This window comes from Episyrphus balteatus, chromosome 3 (assembly GCF_945859705.1).
Source record: "Episyrphus balteatus chromosome 3, idEpiBalt1.1, whole genome shotgun sequence".
Classification (NCBI taxonomy): Eukaryota; Metazoa; Arthropoda; class Insecta; order Diptera; family Syrphidae; genus Episyrphus; species Episyrphus balteatus.
The window spans coordinates 959,894-982,626 of NC_079136.1; the positions used below are offsets into that span (position 1 = coordinate 959,894).

Sequence of the window (22,733 nt, forward strand, 5' to 3'; positions counted from 1 at the left end):
TCTTATTTTCGAAATACGTCATTTCCGATAATTTGCTTCTCAAAATTACTCAAAACCGCTTTCGTATTTATTGGGAGCCACTTCATAGTTGGTTTTCTTTATACTTGACTCTAAAAGGGTTCTTCAAATATGCATTACAGAATAATAAGAGAGAAAATGTATTTGTTAAACATGTCAACTATTAATTTTGCGTGGGTCAGTGAAATAGAGAAATGGTTGAAGTATTGAAAATATTGCATTTGAAGCCTGCTTTGTGAAATAGAAAAGGTTTACGGTCCACATTAAGCATTGAGCTATTTGTAACAAATATCTCAGAATGGAGTTGGAAAAGGCTACTTTAGTATTTAAAATTTTGTAATTTGCTAAATAACGCAAGAACAGTGAATGTAAGCGTAAATTTCCACGCAAACGGTAGATTATTATTTGAGACTATAATCCCTAAGGACACATCGAGAAGTTTTTATAAAACGAGATCAACGAAAAATGGAAATGCCTTCATAATTTCTTGCGCCTTAAACAATTACAAATGAGCTAAGAATACATCGAAAAAGCATATTTAGCAATGACATGAAAGCCTTTAAAATTGATCAACAAAATAATGTTATTGCTTATTTTAGTCACCATTTAGAATGCTCATTTTCGGTCAGGGACTAAAAACACAGCATACAAAATTAGTTCAAGAACTAAAACCCATCTGCTTTAATTTTATGCCCTAAAAAGGATGAAACAAGAAAATATTTTTAAGCTTCAATTTTTCAATAGTCAGTTAAACAGTCAGTTAGTACTTATTCCCCAGATAGAAAAAATAAAAATAATAAAACATTTAATAGAGGAATACAACTATCTGCTTCTTTCAGCGACGAATAAAAAATATTCTTAGGAATAATCCTAACAAAAATATTGTGTCAATTGTCAAAGCTTTTTTTAAGAAAATATCGATAAAAAATACAGCGGAACATAAGACAACAAAAATATTTATGAATAAAAATGACTTTTAATTTTGAATATTTTTGAATTTGACTTTTTTTTGTTATTCTGTAGAATAGATTTTTCTTGATTGAAAAATTCAATGTTGTTATCTGATTGTTTATTGTGTTGAATACATAGTTGGGAGTATTTTTTCACTTCTTGACTTTAGGGTACCTCTAGAAGGAACCATACTTTTTTGCAACGAGACGTCACAAGGTCAGCAACCAGCAAATAAGCAAGACTCTTCTAATAATACCTACCTCATTTGTCAAATTACGATTTTTAGTTTAGAAGCAAGGATGGCACATATGAACAATAGAAACAACAACAAACTATTCAATGTTCTATGTTCATTGAACATTAATAGAAACACTCTTGTTATTTGATACCAACATTTGTTTTTGTAGGTTATTATGTTCGCATTCTACGTTGAATTGTTCAGCAATTTCAACCTCGAATATCTCGACTTTTATCCATTATTTCATATTAAAGTGTACATTCCATATAAAACATCACTCCCCTCTGTTAATAAAGAAAAGTTTCAAAATACCTTGTTCTGAAACGCACGTTAATGCAGATAGTTACACATCTTTTTTTATCTGATAGAACGTGAATAAAGACATTTTCTAGCAAATCCCCCTCAAAAGCTTATTCAACTTAAATTTTAAACGATGAAGCATTTTCAATTTCACGGTTTGTAAATAACGAGTATTTTTTTCCTTTTCATGCATAACATTACAAAGTGTTCGGATGTGAAAAAGTAATAAATGTAGAACACTAACAATCTGCAGAAATTTTTTTTTACACTTAATAGATAAATCAAGAGCCCAAAAAAACCGCATTAATGTAACTCCATAAACTTTTTAATCTAGCAAAAACTACATTTTTAAATTTTCCAAAAACACAATAACAACAATGTTCAATTAGTTTTCGTTAACTCAATTTATTCTTCCAAATTAAATGATCCTTCTATGTTAACGTAGATATATCAATACTAACAATATGGACCCTAGAGATATTCAATATCCTAAAGAGACTAATTCTTCGATTTTGCTTCCCAATTTTCTCAATAAGGTCTTTATTATAGTCGCGCTGCTGCTGGTGTCAATGCATCAATAAATACTTCTACGTCGTTGTGTGTATGTATGTATATAGCTTTGTAATTTTGCCACCATCGTTTCTCTAAATCCTAAACATTACAGACACATGACAGCTTCCAGATCCTTTGACATCCTTTTATTCGTGTTCTGTAATAGGACCTTCGCGCGATTCCACTCCATAATAATGATGGGAGGAAAGACAGAGAGCAGCTTACAAAGTCCTTATACAATTACGAAAATAATGCACACAAACAAACTGCTGTCAAACATCTCCTAGAGGAATATAAACGCTCCATCACCAAATGTAGTGTAGTATTCAAATGGGAACTGCTGGAGCATAGCATACAAAAGAAAATCCATTAAATGGCAGCGTACAAGGATTTTTTGTTGTTGAATTTTTTAATAAAATTCACTCACTGATATGCCTTCTTGCTGTCACACATTTTATCCTGTCTGTTTGTTTGTTATGTCACTTCTGCTGCTTCCATGGTGAATGACTAAAGAAGTCTTCAAGTTCCTTACTAGTTAAAAAGAAAGACGAAATAAAAAAATCAATGTCGATTCGCGGCATTGCGCATCCTATATAAGTATTTTACCCATCCAGGAATTCTATGGGATCATTAACCAAAACACACGGAAATATAGGAACAATGTGAATCTCAAGGATATAACGTTTCCTTGCGTTTAATTGCTTTATAAAGTATCACATCACCATCATTCTAGCCTGCTACAGCGTAAATAATTAAATGAGTAAACAAAAATGAAGTCTCTTTAATATTATGTACACAGGATAGACTTCATACCTATAGGTACTGAACTGATACTGTTGAATCTAGGAGGAATTACAGTCCGATTTTCGTAATTAGGAACTAGAACACAATTTTTGATTTTCAAATGAACACACTTTAGCGAGGCTATAGTTTCGCTAAAGAAACTATCACTTGCAAAGGATGTTATAATAAGGCCTTATAGAAGTTGTTGTTATAAGATGTTGAATTTATGAATTAAAAAAAAAATATTGAATTTTCTTTTTTTTCTGTTGTTCTGAAATGGAAAGAATTATATTTTAATTGAAAAAGAACACATTTTTTAATACACATACATATGGCCCGGCCAGGAATCGATCCCACGTACCTCCGCATACCAGCACAGCACTCTAGCAATAGACCATGCTCGATTAAAGATGAGTGGAAAATAGGGTTCTAATTGATACCTAACATTGAAATGTAATGTTGTTTTTTTCGAATACACTAGACAAATTGCATACTTTTAAGAAAAAACATTGCATACTTACAAGACTAAAATATTGCATGTTTAAAAGATAAAAACATTGCATACTTAAAAGAACCTCTTGGAGCAGGTCCAATAGAGGCCTAATGTCCCTTGAAAATACGTGGCTTCCTCTAATCTCTTATAGGAAGTCTTAAGGATACCTCCTTTCTTGATGGTTGACTTGCGTAATCAAGCCTTCAGCTAAACCTATACAAACTTTAGCAAGCCAACCTTATGTAAGCCAAATTGTTACTTTGGATGCTAGTTTGCAGGCTCTGCAAGAATGACTTAATTCGGCAGTAAGTGAGATCGATCTTAAAGCTCCAGGGCTTTAATTTTACAATCGAGCATCGCTATGGATGTATTACATATAGATCTTAAGGGCCCTAGTTTTAAATTTACGGAATACCTTGAGCACATTAATACTATCAAAAATCTAAAAGATAAGCAACTGATCTTCAAGTGTCGGAAAATTTCCTCTTGGATGGTCAAACATTGTATCGGTCATCCGTTTGAAAATGATCTTTGCATGGGAAGCTTTGGTTTCCTGAGTGCTTGACTGAGAACTTGATTGCTCTGGAAAGTAAGCCGTTGCGGGCTGCACATAGTGATGTCGCGAAGACCACATAAATAAAGCCTACATCAACAATTTTTCTGGCCTAATATCAGCAACCTCAAAAATTAATATTTGAGTCCATTGAAAAAGTCCAACAGGCCGCATCAATTAATGTTTATAATTGTTGATGTAGCTGATGTAATTGATTTAGTAAGCTGTCAAATAGGTCCAATCATTCGTAGGAAGGTGTGACATTTATACGGTCTTGAAAGCTCAAAATATGACCCTGAGACCAACTCGTTTGTAGTCGAGAGACCTTTTTAGATGTACAAATACTTCCTAGGTCCAAACTCTCGACCACTTGACTAAATTTGTACTTGTCAAGGCCATCCGGAAAGCCACCACTAATAAAGTATTGAAACTCTTGGGTAAACAATTTGGAACTCCCTCTCAGACAAGGGCAAAAAAAGTGTTCACTTGAGAGTTCCAAAAAATGTTAAAAGGTTTGGGATCAGACATGTAAGAACCTTCGAATGCTACTGAGCATGGTTCAGATTACCAGCTTCTGCGGAACTTGCATGCCCTGAATGTTTTTGAGGTGAACCTGATATGAAAGAACTTTTTTTTGCACAATCGGGACTCTTGTAAATTGTTTCTTGATAATGAAACAAAGGTTTGTAACAGTTTTCAACCCTATGCAAGTTTTGACTAACTTGACTGGACTTTTAAATCACAGTTTGTTTTAATTTTCATATAATTTTCGTATCGATATCTAACTTACTGCACCGGACTGTACAAATACCTTCTTATTAGAATGTAAATCCCTCGTCATGGGGGTCGCTGCTGCTGCTGTAACAGGGTGTCAAATAAAAAAAAAACAATGTCGTGTATCGTTTCTTAAACTTACTTAAGATTTACCATGTAAATGGGTTTTCAGGTAATTTTGATTTTATTTCTTTTTGCCAGTGTAGTGGATATTCAAGTTAATTACACGTAAAATATGAGAAAACATTTAGATTTATTATCGTCCTACACCCTAAAGGGTCTATAAAATGTCATGAAAAAGAAGAAGTTTTGGGGGGGTTAAAGAGTGCTCTCTCGTACTTGAATTACATCCCTGCCAACAAATAGAAGTGTTTATATCATCATGCAGCTGGCAGTTAACAATTTTATTAGTTTATTTTTATGATCAGTAAATATGTAGTTTTTAGTATTTTATTATAAGAAAGCTGTGTTTTAATTTACACAAAAGCGAAAAAAGAAGCAGCTTATAAAATAATTATTGTCTTTGTGTTTAATCAATTTGAGATTTAATGTTTTTGATTTTATGATTGATGGCGTTGGAGAGTGTTTTTTAAGACAAAAAGGGAAATCTATTGAAATCCCAGTTTGGACATTTCAATTTAATGGAATGTTTTACTGCTTTTTACATTTTTACACTATTTAAGACTTTCAGTTGTGAAAGGTTCTAAAAAGAAAGAAATTTTAGATGTAAGTCGTGGTGCTATCGGATAAAAAATGTCGACTATCCCTACTAACAATTTTAATTCTTTAAAGCTTTTTAGAAGCAAAACTGTTAGTCAAAAATGAATTTTTTTTTCATTGAAAAAACAATTAAATATTGTATATTTTCATTTTTTTTTTTAATTCTCAATGAGAAATTAAAATTCTTCTTAACTATGCACAGGCTGACGGCCTAGCCTGACTGGGTTTTAATTGCTAGTTGAAAATTCACCCATCGGCTGCGGCGGCGGCGGCATCATAGCCAGAATATGCAAATGATGAATAATCTTCTCAATATGCAGACTTTTTAATCTCCCGAGTATTAAAATACAAAAAAAAATCCTTGAGGGTATCACAAATATACAAAACCAAACCAACAAATACAACAAAAAAAAGTATTAAAATTAATTTAAGCAAAAAGTGCGGTGTGGTATTACGCAAGCTTAAAGTTTAGGTAGGTACATCCGCCTCTATCAAGGGTAACAGACAATGTTATTTTCGAACCCACTCTGAACAGAAATTACCACAAACCAACACAAAAACGACGACAAAAAAAAAATGGACAAAGTTTTCCCTTATCAAACCCGAAATTACGTAAATTACGAAATGGAAATATCTTTTTCATTGGTCGTTGTTCATGCAGAAATCAGAGGGAAAAAAAATAATTCATCTAAAGCGTCCTTCTACTATTTTTTTTGTTGTTGTTTAAATTCCAGATTTTTTTTGTTATTATTTATATTAAGTCGATAGTGAAAAGCAACAAAAAAAATAAAAAAAAAACCATCAGTTTGAAAATTCGTGTTATGAATTCAAAATAGGGGATCCTTAGAGAATGATTGTCCCTGACCACGCATAGATGATTTATTTTGAAAAAAGGTTAAAATAGCATCAGGTACAGGTATATTGTTTTCTATCTGAGTGAAATGTTTCAAAACTTAAATATATACACTGAGGGAAAAAATAAAATGAAGTTGCAACGTCGTTGTTTAAAGATGAACTACTTTGATTTATGTGACTAAGATACGAAACCATCAAAAATTAACATTTTTTCAACGTTGATTTTAAAATGTTCATCTTGAACGCAAAATCATTCCTAATAATAGTTAAATCAATGTGGTTTTCATTGATTTTACGTTGTTTTATGGTGGCTTTTCCCTCAGTGTACACGAAAATAAACTGAACACGCATTCAACTCAACTGGTACTTGCGGGCCCTTAAGTTCTTCTACTATTTGGTTCGTTTTGCGAAATAGTTTTAAAATATTGTAACAACGTATAGGTCTCCCGTAGATATAGTTTAAATTACAGAAACATAATTATCAAAATAATATTTTTAATAGCACTGGTTTTCAGCCAACATTGACTCTCAATCTTAAAGAAAAAATTGGTTCAACAAGTCCAAAAACAGTAGATTTTGAAATTCCATATTTTATACAATTGTAGCCGTATTAGATTTTTGTGACCATAAAGTTGAAAGATAAAGTATTTTCTATTTTCCTTTACATGTTCAATATCATTAAATGCTGATAGGATCAAAAAATAGACTATTTAGTAAAAGCATCAAAAATGTTTTTTTTTTTTTCTCTTTTTTGAATAGTTTTTCTTAAGTTTTTTTTTTAATGCTTTAGTTTTATAAAAATTCAGAATAATACATTTCGATAGGAAATTTAATTATCTACAAAAAATTACTTGATCCAAAATTTTCAAATTTGGCTTGCTTTTCAAGTTATAGACAAAAACTCAAAAAGTAAAGGTTTTATCCTTATAACTTATCTAAAGATTTTGAAACAAAGTATCTTTGCCAGAAAGTGTACTACACATTTAAAACTATGAGGATTCGAAAGATTTTGATTTTTTCTTGCAGTAAGAAATTTTTTTGTAAAAAAATTGCTTTAAAAAATCGATTTTTTTTTAAAATGTTTTGATACATTGCACTTAAACATCTGGAGTTACCCAGAAAAGTAACTCTAGTGTTTCTTGTTTTCTTATTCAGCTCTCAGGTGCCGGTTCTTATGTTCAGATTGATCGTTTATTACTCAATATATACCCCCAATACTAAGTATGCTGGGAAAAACAAGGACAAAAAACTTTGAAAAATCATATCTCGAAAACCTATCCATAAACATTTGTTTAGATAAGATTTTCGAATTTTCTGGGCTTAAATCTATAAGAAAAGTATAACGGCACTTGGTGTCCAAAAAATTTTAATGGAAATGGTTATCACAAAGCTTAACTATTCTTCATAGTTTCAAGACATTTGTTTGCACATGGGAAGCACTGCTTCTGCTCCTTTCAAATAAATATCATCAAGCCCGCACGGACCGAAAAATCAATTTATTTAATGTTTTCGTTTCAAGGATGCAGGATCTTAACTTGGATGTATTCATAGACAGCAAAGAATAACATTATCTTCAAGAAAAAAAGTAAAGGCCTCAAGACGCTTCCCTGGTGGACACCAAAATTAGTTAAGAACTTATCGCTAACACCTAATGGGCATTTTACCTTTATATTTAATTCTCGTATCTGTTCATTCCATGTCAATTACTGGAACTGATCGTTGCTTAGGAAAGCAATTGTCTGTAGAACTCATCCCATTGTAATTTTATCAAGAACGATTTCTTCATTGGCTTTAATTTGCATGACTCAGAGGTTGCTTTATTAGACAAAACGCAAATAATAACACATTTTGTCTGTTAACAACTAGAATGTTTTTAAGTTTTTCTTTAAAAGCATTTGGTTGAGTAGTTTCTCAGTTTCTGAAGTCAAAGGATAATATTCCCCTTTTAGCCAAGAGTCTTTTGATATTTTTTGTTATGGTTATCAAAGTAAATTATCAGGATACATTTTCTGACTAATTTAAGGACTTTTTTTTTTGGAATTGTTTCGTAAGCAATTAAGTTAAATTACAGATATCAAAACAAAAACCTTTCCTTTTCGCAATGATTGTGGTCGTCCTTGTCTTTGTTGTGTGTTTTTTCCTACTTTATCAATATTTCGTGAAATTCATTTCATCATCATCATTTTCATATGTATCTAAAAGGACAATCTAGACTTCACCATTTCTTTTCATAGATTAAAGTTTTAACTTCAAAAGTCAACCACTTTATTTTTATGATAACTCATACCTAACATCCTTTTTTACCTTTCCATTAGACCACAAGTAGAGAAAAAAAAAAGGAAAAATAAGCATTATTTTCAAAAATTACTTCACATCTCCTTAAATTGAAGTATACACAAACAAATTAGGGTCTTTTCTGGTGAATTGTATTAAAATATAAGTTACATTGTGAAGCCTTAACAACCATCTTTATAATGTTTATAATCCAAAAAGTAGGACAAAACAAAAAAACAAAAAAAAAAAGAAACTTCCAAGGCAATATCCACGAGAACGTAGATTTTCATAATAATAAAAATAATGATAAAATCAAATAGCAGCCAGAATACACACTCACAAAAGATAGATTAAAGTCTCATTAAAAATAAATCCTTAGATAATAACAACGACCGAACCATCCTTCGTCCTTAACATTTACTTCGTAAAAAACAAAACAACAAGAAATACAAAAAAAAAACAAGAAATCACTAAGCACAACAATCTACACAAGCTTTTTAAATTGAATCAACAGAAATGCGTTAACAATCACGCTTAGTTTGTTATTTTTTTTTTATTCTTCTTCTCTCGTCCTTATGATGCACAGAAAAATGATTTTTAAGTTACATTTAAGACGAAATTAAAAAAAAAAAGAACGAATTTCAAAAAATCAAAGAGAGGAATTTTAAAGAAAAAAAAAACAGAATATTTTCATTAAAAATAAAAAATCATCTCTGACGCAATGGGGGTCAGAGAATAAACGAAATCTGATAACGTTGTTAAAACACAGGATAACCCAGGAGGCAGAAAATAAAAACCAAAAAATTAAAAAAAAACGTTTTCAAATAAATAATAAAAGAAACTCAGAACTCGGAACTCGGAAGTTCAACAGAAACAAAAAAAAAAAAAGATTTACGAAGGAAGAGAAAATATCCTCATAAACCAAACAAGGATACGCTCAACGCACAAGAAAATTAAATACATCCATTAAATTTAAAGTGAAAATAAAAGAAATAAAAAAAAAATAAATAAATATAAAAATAGAAGGACGAAGGACGACACAACGTTTTCTCTCCTCTTTTATATCCTTGGAGTATATATATTTTTTTTGCCCACGTAAACTGTTAATTTATTACAAAGCTTCGCTAACAATGTCACCTGCCTCCTTTATTCACATTCCAATTAGAAATGAATGAGGGCAAAATATATACACACACACAGACAAACACAGCCATCTATTTAGCTAGCTAGTCATAGCCACGGAACCAACCCCTAAGATATGGAAAATTAATTTTATTTGTTGTGATTTTGATTCTCTGGTTCAAGAACGATGATTTCTTGGTCAAGAGAGTGTCCTTTCTTCTTTTTTTTTTGTTGTATATTTCATTTTTAGCTTCCGTTTTTATTTATTAATCAATTTTTTTTTCTGTAAGCTCAAGCTTTGATTAAATCAACAAACTTATATTGAAGATATTTTTTGTATTTATTGTCCTGTCAATAAATGTAGACAAAAAGAAAATTCTAGACGGAAATGTTGAAATGACAAGAATTGACTTTAGAACTTTTTGATTAGTTTGAAGGTCAGCACAATAAAAGTTTGAAGATTTGTAAGAAAATTGTAAAATGAGTGGAGAGGCATCAATTTTTGAATTAAGTTAGTGTTAATTTGTTATTTTTTAAACTTGAATGTTTACTATAAAGAAATAAGTTAAGTTTTGTTTCTTCAATATGTGGTTTTATAATTGCTTCTACTGTTTCAGCATGTTTTTTATTTTTAAATTGCCAGCTGGTTTGTTGTTGCGCATGCCGCTGGGCATGTCTGTTATTTGCGATCAAGCTTACAAATATCATTATCGTACTTAAATTTTATTTTTTTGGCTACAATTCTGTGTTTTCAGAGCCACTGTATATCAAAAAAATTACACACAGAGCCTATAACCAGTGGAGAAGCAAGAGGCTTCCAACGATATCTCATTTGTCAAACTACGATAAGTACTTAAGATATTATAATGGAACATAATATTCAATACAATATCTATGATGTTCATCTATTTCATCATAACATCTAAAGTACTTATCGAAATTTGACAAATGAGGTATTGTTGGAAGCGTCTTGCTTGTCCGCTGGTTATAGACTAGCGTTGACCATTGTTTGGTTTCGATTATTTAAATGTTTTCTTTCTAATACTCTCTAAAAATATTGAAATTTTTAAAAATTGTCTAAATGAATTAAAAAATAACATACATTTCCAATACTTTGTTTTCTAATAGGTACATTATCCGTATTATCTTAAGGTCTAAAGTCAAAACAAAGAACTAAACATAATTATATTTGTAAAACGTCATTGAAAATTTATGTATTTTGTAGGGTTTTTTTTTGACAAACACTGTCAACAACAACCTTCTCAACCCAAAACCACTTTCATCAACCACTAACCAACAACCTCATCGCCATCCACCATTGCCATCATCATCATCGGTTGTTAAAGGATGATTTAAACAAACAATCAAGGAGCCGCGGAAAGTAAAAACAAACTTTTGAAGGACATACTCTATCTCTCTCTTTCTCTCTATCTCTCTTGTGTATATAAAAGAGGCTAATCTAATAAAATTTTATATTAACTATGCACAACTCAAATAACTGTCACTTGCAATGCCAAAAAGCCTCGGCTAATGATATTAAACTAGAAAACTTTGGCCTTGTTTCTTATGATGAGCATGATGATGATGATGCTGATGGTTTCACAAAGATACATAGAGATAGATAGAAATGAGACTAATCGGTGATATCCCTTTACTTTTAAGGAAAAGGCTGTGTAATGCTGATTTAATTAGGATCTTTCAGAGTCCTATGTTCTGTGCGGTAGCAGCGTTGTCTACACAATGAAATGAGATGAGTGTACTTTGGTGAAATGTTAATTTATTTTCTTGTTGGTATCAACTCTGCTGTTGCCAACATTTACTTTCTGCTTTTATAATGAGGTTTTTTTTTTTGTTCATAATGACCTTTGGGAGATCTTCATTTGTTTAACTTTTGTTTCAAACTAATTTGTGTTAAGTTTAAGAGATTTTGGGGATCATGATACAAATTATATTACAAGAACTTTTTAGTTAAAAATTTTTATCAATACTTTTTTTTTAAAAATTTACTTGAAGAAGGTGTTTGTTCAAGTACTTCTACTTCTACTTCTACTTCTACTTCTACTTCTACTTCTACTTCTACTTCTACTTCTACTTCTACTTCTACTTCTACTTCTACTTCTACTTCTACTTCTACTTCTACTTCTACTTCTACTTCTACTTCTACTTCTACTTCTACTTCTACTTCTACTTCTACTTCTACTTCTACTTCTACTTCTACTTCTACTTCTACTTCTACTTCTACTTCTACTTCTACTTCTACTTCTACTTCTACTTCTACTTCTACTTCTACTTCTACTTCTACTTCTACTTCTACTTCTACTTCTACTTCTACTTCTACTTCTACTTCTACTTCTACTTCTACTTCTACTTCTACTTCTACTTCTACTTCTACTTCTACTTCTACTTCTACTTTTACTTTTACTTTTACTTTTACTTTTACTTCTACTTCTACTTCTACTTCTGCTTCTACTTCTTCTTCTTCTGCTTCTACGAGTATTTAGTAAGTACTGTTCGGCAGGTTTTGTGCAAGGTTCACAAACTCCTAGATATTGTAAACTTGAACTTCATCGCTATTTAGTAACTTGCAGTCTAGGAATTTACATTGGTTCTCTCTGACTTTTCACGACTTGTCTTCCTGAAGCAAATCCTTCTATAGAAATGTTCGCACCTGATCCTTCTTAAAATATTTCTGCATATTCTTCTTTTTACTTAGGTATGTCTTTCGACTACCCTTATCACATAAATCCAAAATTTATGACTTTTTTTAAGTTTAAAGAGAAATATCAACAATAAATTTATGTATTTTTTTGTTTGTTCGTATACACTTTGAGTGTCCTATTGTAATTTTGTTTCAACTCCCCCTTTCCCCTCTTTATTTTATTTTCTACACCAAAATGACAGATAATACACAGAGAAGAGGGTGAAATTCAATTCTAAACAAATAAATTATTGATTTTCTTGATTAAAGTGTCAGAGCTGCCATCGAGTTATATCTTTTCAGTTTAAAATAACAAAAAAATATCGCAAGTAAAAACAAGGGAGATACAAAAAAAAAAAAAAAATCATTTGACATGGGTTGGAGATTCATTGATAAAAATCAATATATTATGGCTCCTCCATAGTGGTTATATCAAAAGCATTGTTTCTTATTCAATTTTTCCTCCCATTGTAAACAAAAAACACACAGAAAACTCATAGCAAAATCGTAAATTTATATATACGCCGCGAAATAGGAAAAAGTAAACACAAGTTTTTTTATATCTATTATGATGGAGGTTCTTTAAAGCCGCAGCTTTTGTCACAAAGAAATAAAAAGTTTAAAATGCTTTACTTTAAATGAAATACCTTAACATTCATACATTCAAAATTTATGTGTGTTCCCGAGTAAAAAATAGAAATTGAACTTTTAAATAAAAAAAAATTAAACAAATCTTGACTGCCTGCACCACAGCTGCACCACCTACGTTTGGCGGCAAATTTCGGCGCACCACCGCCGTACCACTTCTGCACCATTTCATTTTGTATAAAAAATTCGCTGCACCATGATACATAACTTTGGATTATTGAAAAATAAAATCGTGGTGCAGCGGTGGTGACCGAATTTTTCATTAAAAATTAAATGGTACGGACGTGGTGCAGACGTGGTGCGGCGTAGGTACACTGAATTTTTCATTCAAAAGGAAGTCTTGTGGCGGTGGTGCAGCGAATTTTTTCATACAAATGAAATGCAGCGCTGGTTTGGTGGTTTAGAAATTTTGAAAATGGTGCGGACGTGGCGCAGCGGTGGTACGGCGGAATTCCATTTTTACTCGAATTTTTGTATGATTTTTAAAAGAAATAAAGTAATATTTCATGTTAATGATTTGCAAAATTTCGATTTTTTTTAAATCTTAAAGCGGAATTAGAATTTATTAAAATGTTTTTATAAGACTCTTATGTATTTTATGAATCTTTGCTAGATCTTTCAGTTCTCGATCAAATTTGTTTAAAAAGTAACGGGGTGATTTGGATTTGGACAGTAGTCGCAGAGCAAGTGTTTCTACATCCTAATAACTTCCTACAGTAAATTATCCCAGTTGCTCTATCTTTCGTAGAGTTTATAATATTTTTTGGGTATTGCTTAAAAAAAGAAAATTCTCTTAAATGCCATAAGGTTAATGTGCGTTAATTCAAGCATTTGTCTTCAGAAGGTGAATTTGATTTGCAAAAACCCAAGAAATTACCTTAAATATCCTGTAATTCTACCACAAAAACCTACACATTTTTAACAAAAACAAAACTTTTGCAATACAGTTTTTAAAAAGACGATATTTTAAAGGCTTATTTAAGTAACTCTAGTTTTTTTAAATTTTAATCGAAGGTAAATCAATTTAAAGATTTATCATTTATTAAAACAAACATTTTCTATTCCCCTTTTAAAAATATCATTTATTCTATTCTAATGTCTGTAATATTTCATAATTATATTTGGCATAACTTACAACAACAACGAAATATAACAAGATTTCATATATGTTTTCACTTTTATTGCATTAAGTTTGACAAATTTGTAAACTTTCCAAAGGTATTTTATGCTTAAAAAGAGAGTTAAAAACACATAATTTCATGTCGCATTGGTAATTACCCTCTCAGGACTTTTAGTTAATTTATCTGCAAGCACCTTTAATAAACATTAGCTTAGATTGTTAATGAATAATGGTCTCAAAAACATGTGTTCTTTCAATTTGAATCTTTTTTTTGGAATTTATTTCTAAATTTACCATTTTTTAAGGACATTTTTTCCCTTAAAATCAAATAAATTATCAAAATTTCCTACCCACACTACAACACATAAATATACTATTTTTAAAAACGAAAACATGTAAACGTGCTTAATGATACAATTTGCATTCCAAACTTTTTTTTTTTTTTTGTTCGGTCTTTTTGGAATGCGGACCCTTTGGCACGTGCGAATTTCAAGTCAAGTCTTTTTAATGTCCTAACGGCATTTCGAATAATAAGTCCTTTTTTAAGTGCCAACAGTTAAAAAAGGACAATTCAACTTTTGTCATACTTCAATTCACTCAATAAAATCTCTTTTAACATAAAGACACACACACTACTTCAAGTTGTATAAAAAAAATTGTTTTCAATTTATTTTTATATATTTTTTTTTTTTTTTTTTTTTTTTTGTGTACTTTGTTTTCGTTTTAGGGCATTAGCAGTTCTTAAACATTGATATTTTTGTAAATCCTCAGGCTAAGTTGTAACTTTTTAAATTATCGATCTTAGACCCTCAAAAAAAAAAATAAAAATAATAAAAAAGTATCTTTCTGAGTCTAATTCGTTGTGCATAAAAAAATATACTCACGGATTTCAAATCCAAAAAAAGTTTCATTCTCATCGCCCTCAAGGGTAAACATAAGATATACCGTCAATATCCCTTGGTACTTATTTTCTTAACGAAAACAAAGATAAACCTAACTTTTCCAGGCCAAAAAATAAAGAAACAAAAAAAAAAAAACAACAACTATATAGCTATACCCAATAACTTGGCAATCATTTATGTCATAATTCCGATGAATATCTCTCTTTGATTTGCAATAAGCAATCGGATAAACGAAGTAGAGTGCAAAGAGAGAGAAAATAATATAGATAACATCTTCAAACCGCCATCTCCACTCTCCACCTCCAATCGATCCTAGATAAATCGAGACTGGAGAATTGAATGGAATGTACTCTAAAGGATTTTCTCGGTATTTCGTATTTCGATATTAAAGCTATTTGTAATAAGACCACGGAAATAAATTGCAAGTCCTAAAATTCGGTTCGGCCGGGCGCGCGGCCGGCCGCCTGCAGGATTGGATGCGAAGTTATTTCGGGGACAGTACGAAAGTACTCGTTAAGGGATTACCCATAAATAGTAATATAATAGTCTCTCGTAAGTATGTATGTATTTTGAGGGAGTATGGGTAAGTTGCCGCAATTTAATGTTAGCTTCGATTTCACTTATAGAATTGCGGAATGCGACCGAGTGCTTAGGTTGATGCAATAAGTTTTGTGGATTGGGGGTGTATTGAATAGGAAAAGGATTTTGGTAAGAGAAATAGTCATTATGATTATTACTGCCAAATTGATTTTTATGGTTTGACCTTTTATTTTAATAGAACAATATCTTCGTTAAAAGAAGAAATTTTATATTGGAATTTGAAAAGGGAAGAATTTTATTAATTCTTCGAATGGAAGAACATAAAGGTGTTGGATTATTGGTTTTTTTTAGGTATGGAAAAAAAAATAAATGCTAAATTTTGTTTGGTCATAGGGTTCTCTACAATTTTACTTAATGTTAATATGAATTCATGCGAAAAAATAGAAGAAAACATTAAAGTAACCAGGTAACAGAAGAGACTTTAGGTATAATTCTTCTAAAAAGTTACTTTGCTTCATTCTAAAAGAATTTATTCAAAACCAATTGTTTAATGTAATGAAGACGTCCAAAAAAGTTCTTCTTTTATTTCAAAATTCTCTTCCCAGAAAAACTGCACCTTTAAACCAATGACAATTAGATTAATGGATTTGTGGTGTATTTTTCATATGAACACCAACACATTAGTTAAAAAACATTGCAAATGTTAAACGTTTTCAGAATTTAAAAAAAAGGATGTTTTTTACCATATTTTCCATTACTCAGCTTTCATTTAGGAAACAATTATATTTTTGTCCAACCTTTCATAATCAATCTGACATTCAACATCAACAATTTTTTTCCAATTCTGTTCAAAATAGTACCAACAGTGTATTTCAAATTCAAATATCTTAAAATCTGCGTTTTAATGAATAACATAGAACATGTAATAATTTAAAAAAAATTCTGTTTGATTTTTTTTCAAGAATTTTTCCGCCTTAAATTAAGTGAAGGAATATTCTCAATTTCTTGAGTGTTAGGTTTAAAAAAAAATTCCATTTAATTTAATAAAAAAAATCATTTTATTTTAAGATTTCAAAACAGGTTAATTTTTAAGAAGACATTTTATTTAAAGTAGAGTTTCATTTGAAAAAAAAGTGTAAAGCACTTCAACACAATACGTTTCGTGATTGAATTTATTTAAATCGTTTTTGCATTGAGGTGGGTTCCCATAAAAATAAAATATCCAAAACTTAAATATTACACGTTCTTAGATACATTTTACCTGAAAATCGTTTTCTTTTCGTACTCCGGAAGGTTAAATTAAATAAAAGATTCTTCGAAAAAAATGAAACTGACCATTAGGGTGGGCCAACAAAATCGAATTTTTTTTTTGATTTTATACTCCGAAAAATCGTTTGCTAGACATCTTTAGAATATGCTCACCAAATATGAGCTCTTTATATTAATTGGAAGGTCATCTGCTTCGCAGTTTTCCATTTTTACATCAATAGGTATTCTACAAAAAAAAAATCAGTTTTTTATAAATCGACTTTTTAGCAAATTTCTTTACGCTCTACAAAAAAGGCTTTGTACAATTTTTTCGTTTATCTAGCCGTTTAAAAGATAATAATTGAGGTCCAAATATTGAGAAAATCTTTAAAAATTCGTTTAAAAGGTGCTATAAACTTTTTTCATTAGTGTAACCATTTGAAAAATATTCGAAGTCAAAATTAAAAAAAATTATAAAAACATTCTTTTACTTTTCAAAATTTTCTAATTCACTGAAAAGTCAGTTAAAAAAAAAGTGCTTGGCATTAAATTGATTACTTTAACCGTTTAGAAGATATCCGTATCCAAATCCCAAGAATTCAGTCATAAGAAAACTATTGAAATCAGTGGGCTTTAGGGGTTAACTAAATTTAATATTTGAAAACATTGCTTTCTTACGAGATACATTGAACAAAAAACAAAAAAGGGGCTTTTGTACCCCTATCTTCAATTTCCACCCTCTCATTTAATATCACTCCGTGGTTTCATCTTCCCCTATAACCCATTGAACGATTGCTGCAATAAAAACCCGTGAACGTCATATTTCCTTTCTGTAACACTCAATCGCCTAAAACAAAAATACTGAAAAACAATAAGACTTCAACGAAAAATAAATCAATGTGCATTCATTCAAAATAACCGAGAATTGGTTGTGACAATTTTAACATTTCTGCGAAAAGTTCAAGTTCTAAAGTCAGATATTCAAATTCCAAGATTTATCTTGATTAAATTATATTCAAAACTGTTCTTTAGAACGCCAACTGTTGCAATATTTCTAAATTTTAAGTTAACATTCCTTTTATCAAAGCTTTTTTGACTTGTAATATTTCTATTAAAAGCTCTTTACTCATTAAATATTTCTTTTCATTTCAGGTATGTGACGAGTCTTATTCATCGTATCATAATATGCAAGTAAGTTTATCCAAAATCCAAACAAAACTCCTCCCTAAAAAGGCGGGGGTAGATACAATTTTAAAGAGCTTTTCTCACTGTGAAAAGCTTTTTCAACCACTTGATTTTGGGGAAAACTAGCAAGTTCCTAATATTTTATTTTCCTATAAAAAAGTTTCAAAAGGATTTTTATGTTCTAATCGATTTATTAATTAACTTACAGCTAACAAAAGCTTTCCTTTACTGAAAAGCTTTTGACAAAAAGTCTATAAAAAGATACAACAAGGAAATTATTTAAACTTTTGTGGAATGAATTGCAAAATATCTTGCAGCATCTTAAAACCTTTCAAAAAGCTTCTCATTTTTTTAGCAAGCTTTTTAAAACTTCCAGGATACAAAAAATGTAGCTTAAGAAATTATAAAGCTGTTATTCTTAAGTTTGAAAATATTGCAAAACATTAACATGAAAACTTTAAAAAGCTTAATTGAATTCGCCACGAAAGCTTACAGCGATTTCGCAAAATTGAACTTCAAACCCTTAAAATTTAAAAGTAAACGCTGTGGACAGTCTTTTGCTGCATTAAAATGATTGTAGTTTTTGTGGCTTTGATTTCTTTGGAAATCACATTTTTACAAAAATTGTCAATTGTGAATTTCTGTATTAAATTCACAATTCGTCGAATCGGTTATTTTACGGTTCAAGCAAAGACTCAAACCATAATTTTCAACAAAAAAAATCGCAATCTTTTTGCGCAGAAGTCAAAAATCACCCGACAAACTGTCAAAAATGCTTGTTTTCCTTTAGCAGGACATCCATGTAACTGGCGCCATCAGTTCGTGTCGAATCGCGTAACACGCACGTGGTGTTATAGGCTTCACTGTCGGATTACTCAACAATTCGCAAGTTGTCCCCCTAAATTCTGGCGGGAAATGTAAATCTATTTCGTTTGACTTCCACGAACCTTACGTTTCAATCTAGTTCACCAAAGTTGTGTTGTCCTTCTTTTGTAAAAATTTGAATTTCAAAGTAGTTTTCGGGTTTTTTTGATTCGATTAGGGGCTTTGCTCTCTCGGATCCGATGATGTCGGTACAGATTGCGACTTATTGTTTGGAATATTGTCCTTTCGCAATGAAGTGCACATTATTTGAATATCATGCCAAAAGGATACCCGCCGTCAGCTGCTGCATGCGCGGCCGATAAAAGGGATAAGGATAACAACGCCTGTCGTCCCAAAAAACATGCTAAAACGAAAAAAAGTAAATACTGCAAATCCGAAAATCGGATCGACAATGACAACTTTTACCATCTCCAGCACCATCACAAACGACGACAATGTACCGAATTTTTTAAAATTCCCATTTGCGGTGTATCTTTTTATGTAAAAGAAGAGTTGAAAGGTGAAAAGTGAAATTTATTTTGTGAATATTATCCCCCAGAGCTTTGTTTGTACAAAAAAAAAATATATCAAAAAAAATGAAGTAAAGTGTTCAAGGCAGGCTTTTGGGGCTTAAAGTCGGACACATTAATCTTAAATGAGATTCCCGAGTGTTTGCTTTTTGTTGTGTGAGTTTATGTGTTTGCTTATAACCATGAGCCTTTGAAAATCTCAAGGATGACAACAGCAGTAGCGGAGAGAGAGTTTGGCTTGTATTCATCGCATTGACACTGTGTGTCAACATTAAACAAGTTGACCATGCAACTTATCGGTTGGTGGCGCTTTTATGTGCGATGATGCCAGGAGGCTTACGAGATAGACCATAGACAACGTTCCGTTCGTTGTCATTTTCTTAACTTATTCGTAAATCTCCTGCCATGTGATCAAATTACACATAATCCAGCCCAGTTTTGTCTTAAGACTCAATTAGGAGACACTCGATTTGGTTTTTGTGTGTGTGTTTGGCGTTCGTCCCCATGCGATGGATATTTTTCATTTGTTTTAATTTTAAATTGAGCCCAAAGGGATGTTAAGGAGAGTCTTTAAAGATTTTCTTGGGGTTTAATGGGAGTTTTGTTTGTTTTGCTATAAATGGAAAATTGATAGAAACGAAATTAAAATCAATTTAATGAGGAGGCTGTCTGTGACAATATGGCAGCTTCTTTGATGTGATTATTGTTTGAAAGTTATGGGATTCTAGAGAACTTGAAATGACAGGTTATTAGAACATTGAATTTTCATTGTGGAAAGGAAAATTTCCTGAATAAAACTTGAAGTCATTTAAAAAAATAGTTCTTTTAATTTATTGTTAAAGACTTTTCAATTTTTCGAAATCTGATACCCAGATTTGTAATCTTTGAACAACAATAACTTGAAGGTGCTACCAGGTCTGAAACCCAGAAACAACGCCTTTTTTCAAACCTACCCCATTATTTTACTTATTATTGCCTGATGTGCATCATTTCCATCATTCCAAAAAAAAATGATTTATCGTAGAGTGCTGTCGTCAGAAAAATAATAAAGTGGATTAGAAGTTATTCCTAGAAGAAGTTCATTGATGAGAGCAAAAAAAAAAGAGTGGGTAATAGAACAGAACCTTGTGTAACGCCAGCATTAATTTGGTGTATATCAGATTTGAACCCATCTAATAGAACTTGTATTGAGCGGTTTGAAAGAAACCATAAGTAGGTATACATTTTTAATATGAAAGTTTGATGCCCAACTCTATCAAATGCCTTACAAATATCGAGAGTAATAATTTTACTTTCGCCAAAACAGCGAAAAGATTAGTTCCACTTTTCGAAGAAATAAGGCATCAGATTCCAGGTTACCTCCTACTACGAAAACGCTACTGACGGTACTGCCTTCAAGATATTTTAAAGTTTGATTTTACCAAAGTTTCCATTACCTTGGAGATGATGGTTGGTCGATAATTTAAGAGGCCTCCGGACAAAAGTTCGAACTCAGATTCGAAGATTCTTATCTTCGAATAAAAATGAAATAGAAAAAACTCAGACCTAAGAACATGTTTGAACTTCGAACGAACATCGTTCGATTGTTATAGGGATACAAGAAAAAAAAAAAAAATAGAAAAGAGAAAAAAAATAAATACGCATACGCGCAGAGATGGCGCAACCAGTTTTTTTATCGTTTAGATATAAATTATATTGCTTTTTTCATATAAAAACACATTTAAAAATGCATTAGAAAATGAGCAATTTTGATGTTTTTCATGAAATGATTATTCAAAAATAGGGCCAAAAATTAAAAATCCGCTCAGACAATATTCTAGTTTTATTCATTACCTTTAAATTGATATACATATCATATGTGTTTTCCACTTCAGTTTCTCATAAACTATGCAAGAAAAAAGTTGTTTCGGACTATTTTGCAAAAACTGTTACTGAAATTTTAAAATAAGGTGTGAACAAAATTAAAAAAATAAAAATGTGGCTAGACCATAATTTAGATTAAATGTCAATCTTTCATTAGCAAATTAGTTTTTTGCAATAAGTGTTGTGTGGACCTCACAAACTGTGCAGAAATTTTCCAAATTTCTCGTTTTTCTCAAAATTTTGTCCGGAGGCCCCTTAAGGAGAACGACGTTTCACTTTTTTTGGAAAGGTTTTTATTAAACAGCAGTTTTCTCCATTCTCGGAAATATGCCAGAAGTGTAAGATTTGGTCGAAGTTGAAGAAAACACTTCTTGAAAATTAATAAATTTGGAAATTTAAAAGGTGGCGGCGAATACGCCCATTTTCTGCTGTATTTTTATCAAATATTATAGAAGAATTCTGAGTATAGAAGAATCTTGAAGCTTGGTTGAATGCTTGAGCTGGTATCTTATGCAAAGAACAAACTTTTAAAATCGAGATTTTATACTCATGGGGACGTGGTCCTTACTCTTTGATGTATGAAATATATGTATAAAACACTTTAAAGTACCTAACAGAATCACGCAACTGCCTTAAAAGGCTTAGGAAATATTGAAAAAAATCTATAAAATAGTCTTTTCTCTCTTGTAACCTAAGATCGTAAATTAAAAAAAAAAAATAATAGGTAATGTCAATCGATTGGCCTTATATAAAACACCTATAATAAAACACGTAATTTTAAAAATAAGTTTAAATGATTTACTTTTATATACAAATGCAAAAATTCAAACAAAAAACAATCTAATATTTATTTTTAGGCACTAAAATCAAAAAATAAAACCCCGTTGGTTTATTCAGAAAAGCTATTTTCTCTTAATTTCGTAGTTTTCACACAAATTTGCTTTAAAAAAAAAAAACCCAACTTTCAATTGCCAATTAAAAACTATTTGTGCCATTTACTAGAAATATGGCGTACTAATTCGATAAAGCAATACTTAAAGATTAAAAAAAGCTTCACAAGAAAAAAAATATAGTTTGTACATCTTTTGTGCGATCTTTTTCGGTTTGTTACAGAAATGTCACATGGGGCTAAAAGGGGTTAAGTAACACTTTTGCTCGCATCAACCTCTTCATTTTTCTTAAATAAAACCTTTACTGATATTTTTATAACAAATAAAAATACCTTAATTGCTTTCATTGAACAGAACAAGCTTAATTTAAACAAAAAAAATATTTATTTCAATAAAAGATTCTGGAACACCGTGTCAACAAATTTTATTGAAGCCCATTATTAAAATTATTAAAATATCTCAACCCGTTCCAAAGCTACATATAAATTTTGCAACGAAAATGAAAATCTGGTCCACTGTGCGTTGCTCAATTTTAAAGAAAAAAGATATCGATAAAATCTTGTAATTAAGTAAAAATATTGCTTTATAAAAAGATCCCTTTTTGACACACTA

At 30.8% G+C, this 22,733-nt stretch overlaps 1 protein-coding gene across 3 annotated transcripts in view; it reads left to right on the forward strand.

The window, feature by feature from the left end:
- Positions 1 to 22,733, forward strand: part of LOC129913354 (peripheral plasma membrane protein CASK) — a 426,424-nt gene that overhangs the window by 285,066 nt on the left and 118,625 nt on the right. For all 3 annotated transcript variants that reach the window (XM_055991975.1, XM_055991976.1, XM_055991977.1), the window contains exon 14: positions 17,942 to 17,980. In XM_055991975.1, coding sequence (XP_055847950.1) covers positions 17,942 to 17,980 — 39 coding nt within the window. The remainder of the gene's footprint in view (positions 1 to 17,941; positions 17,981 to 22,733) is intronic.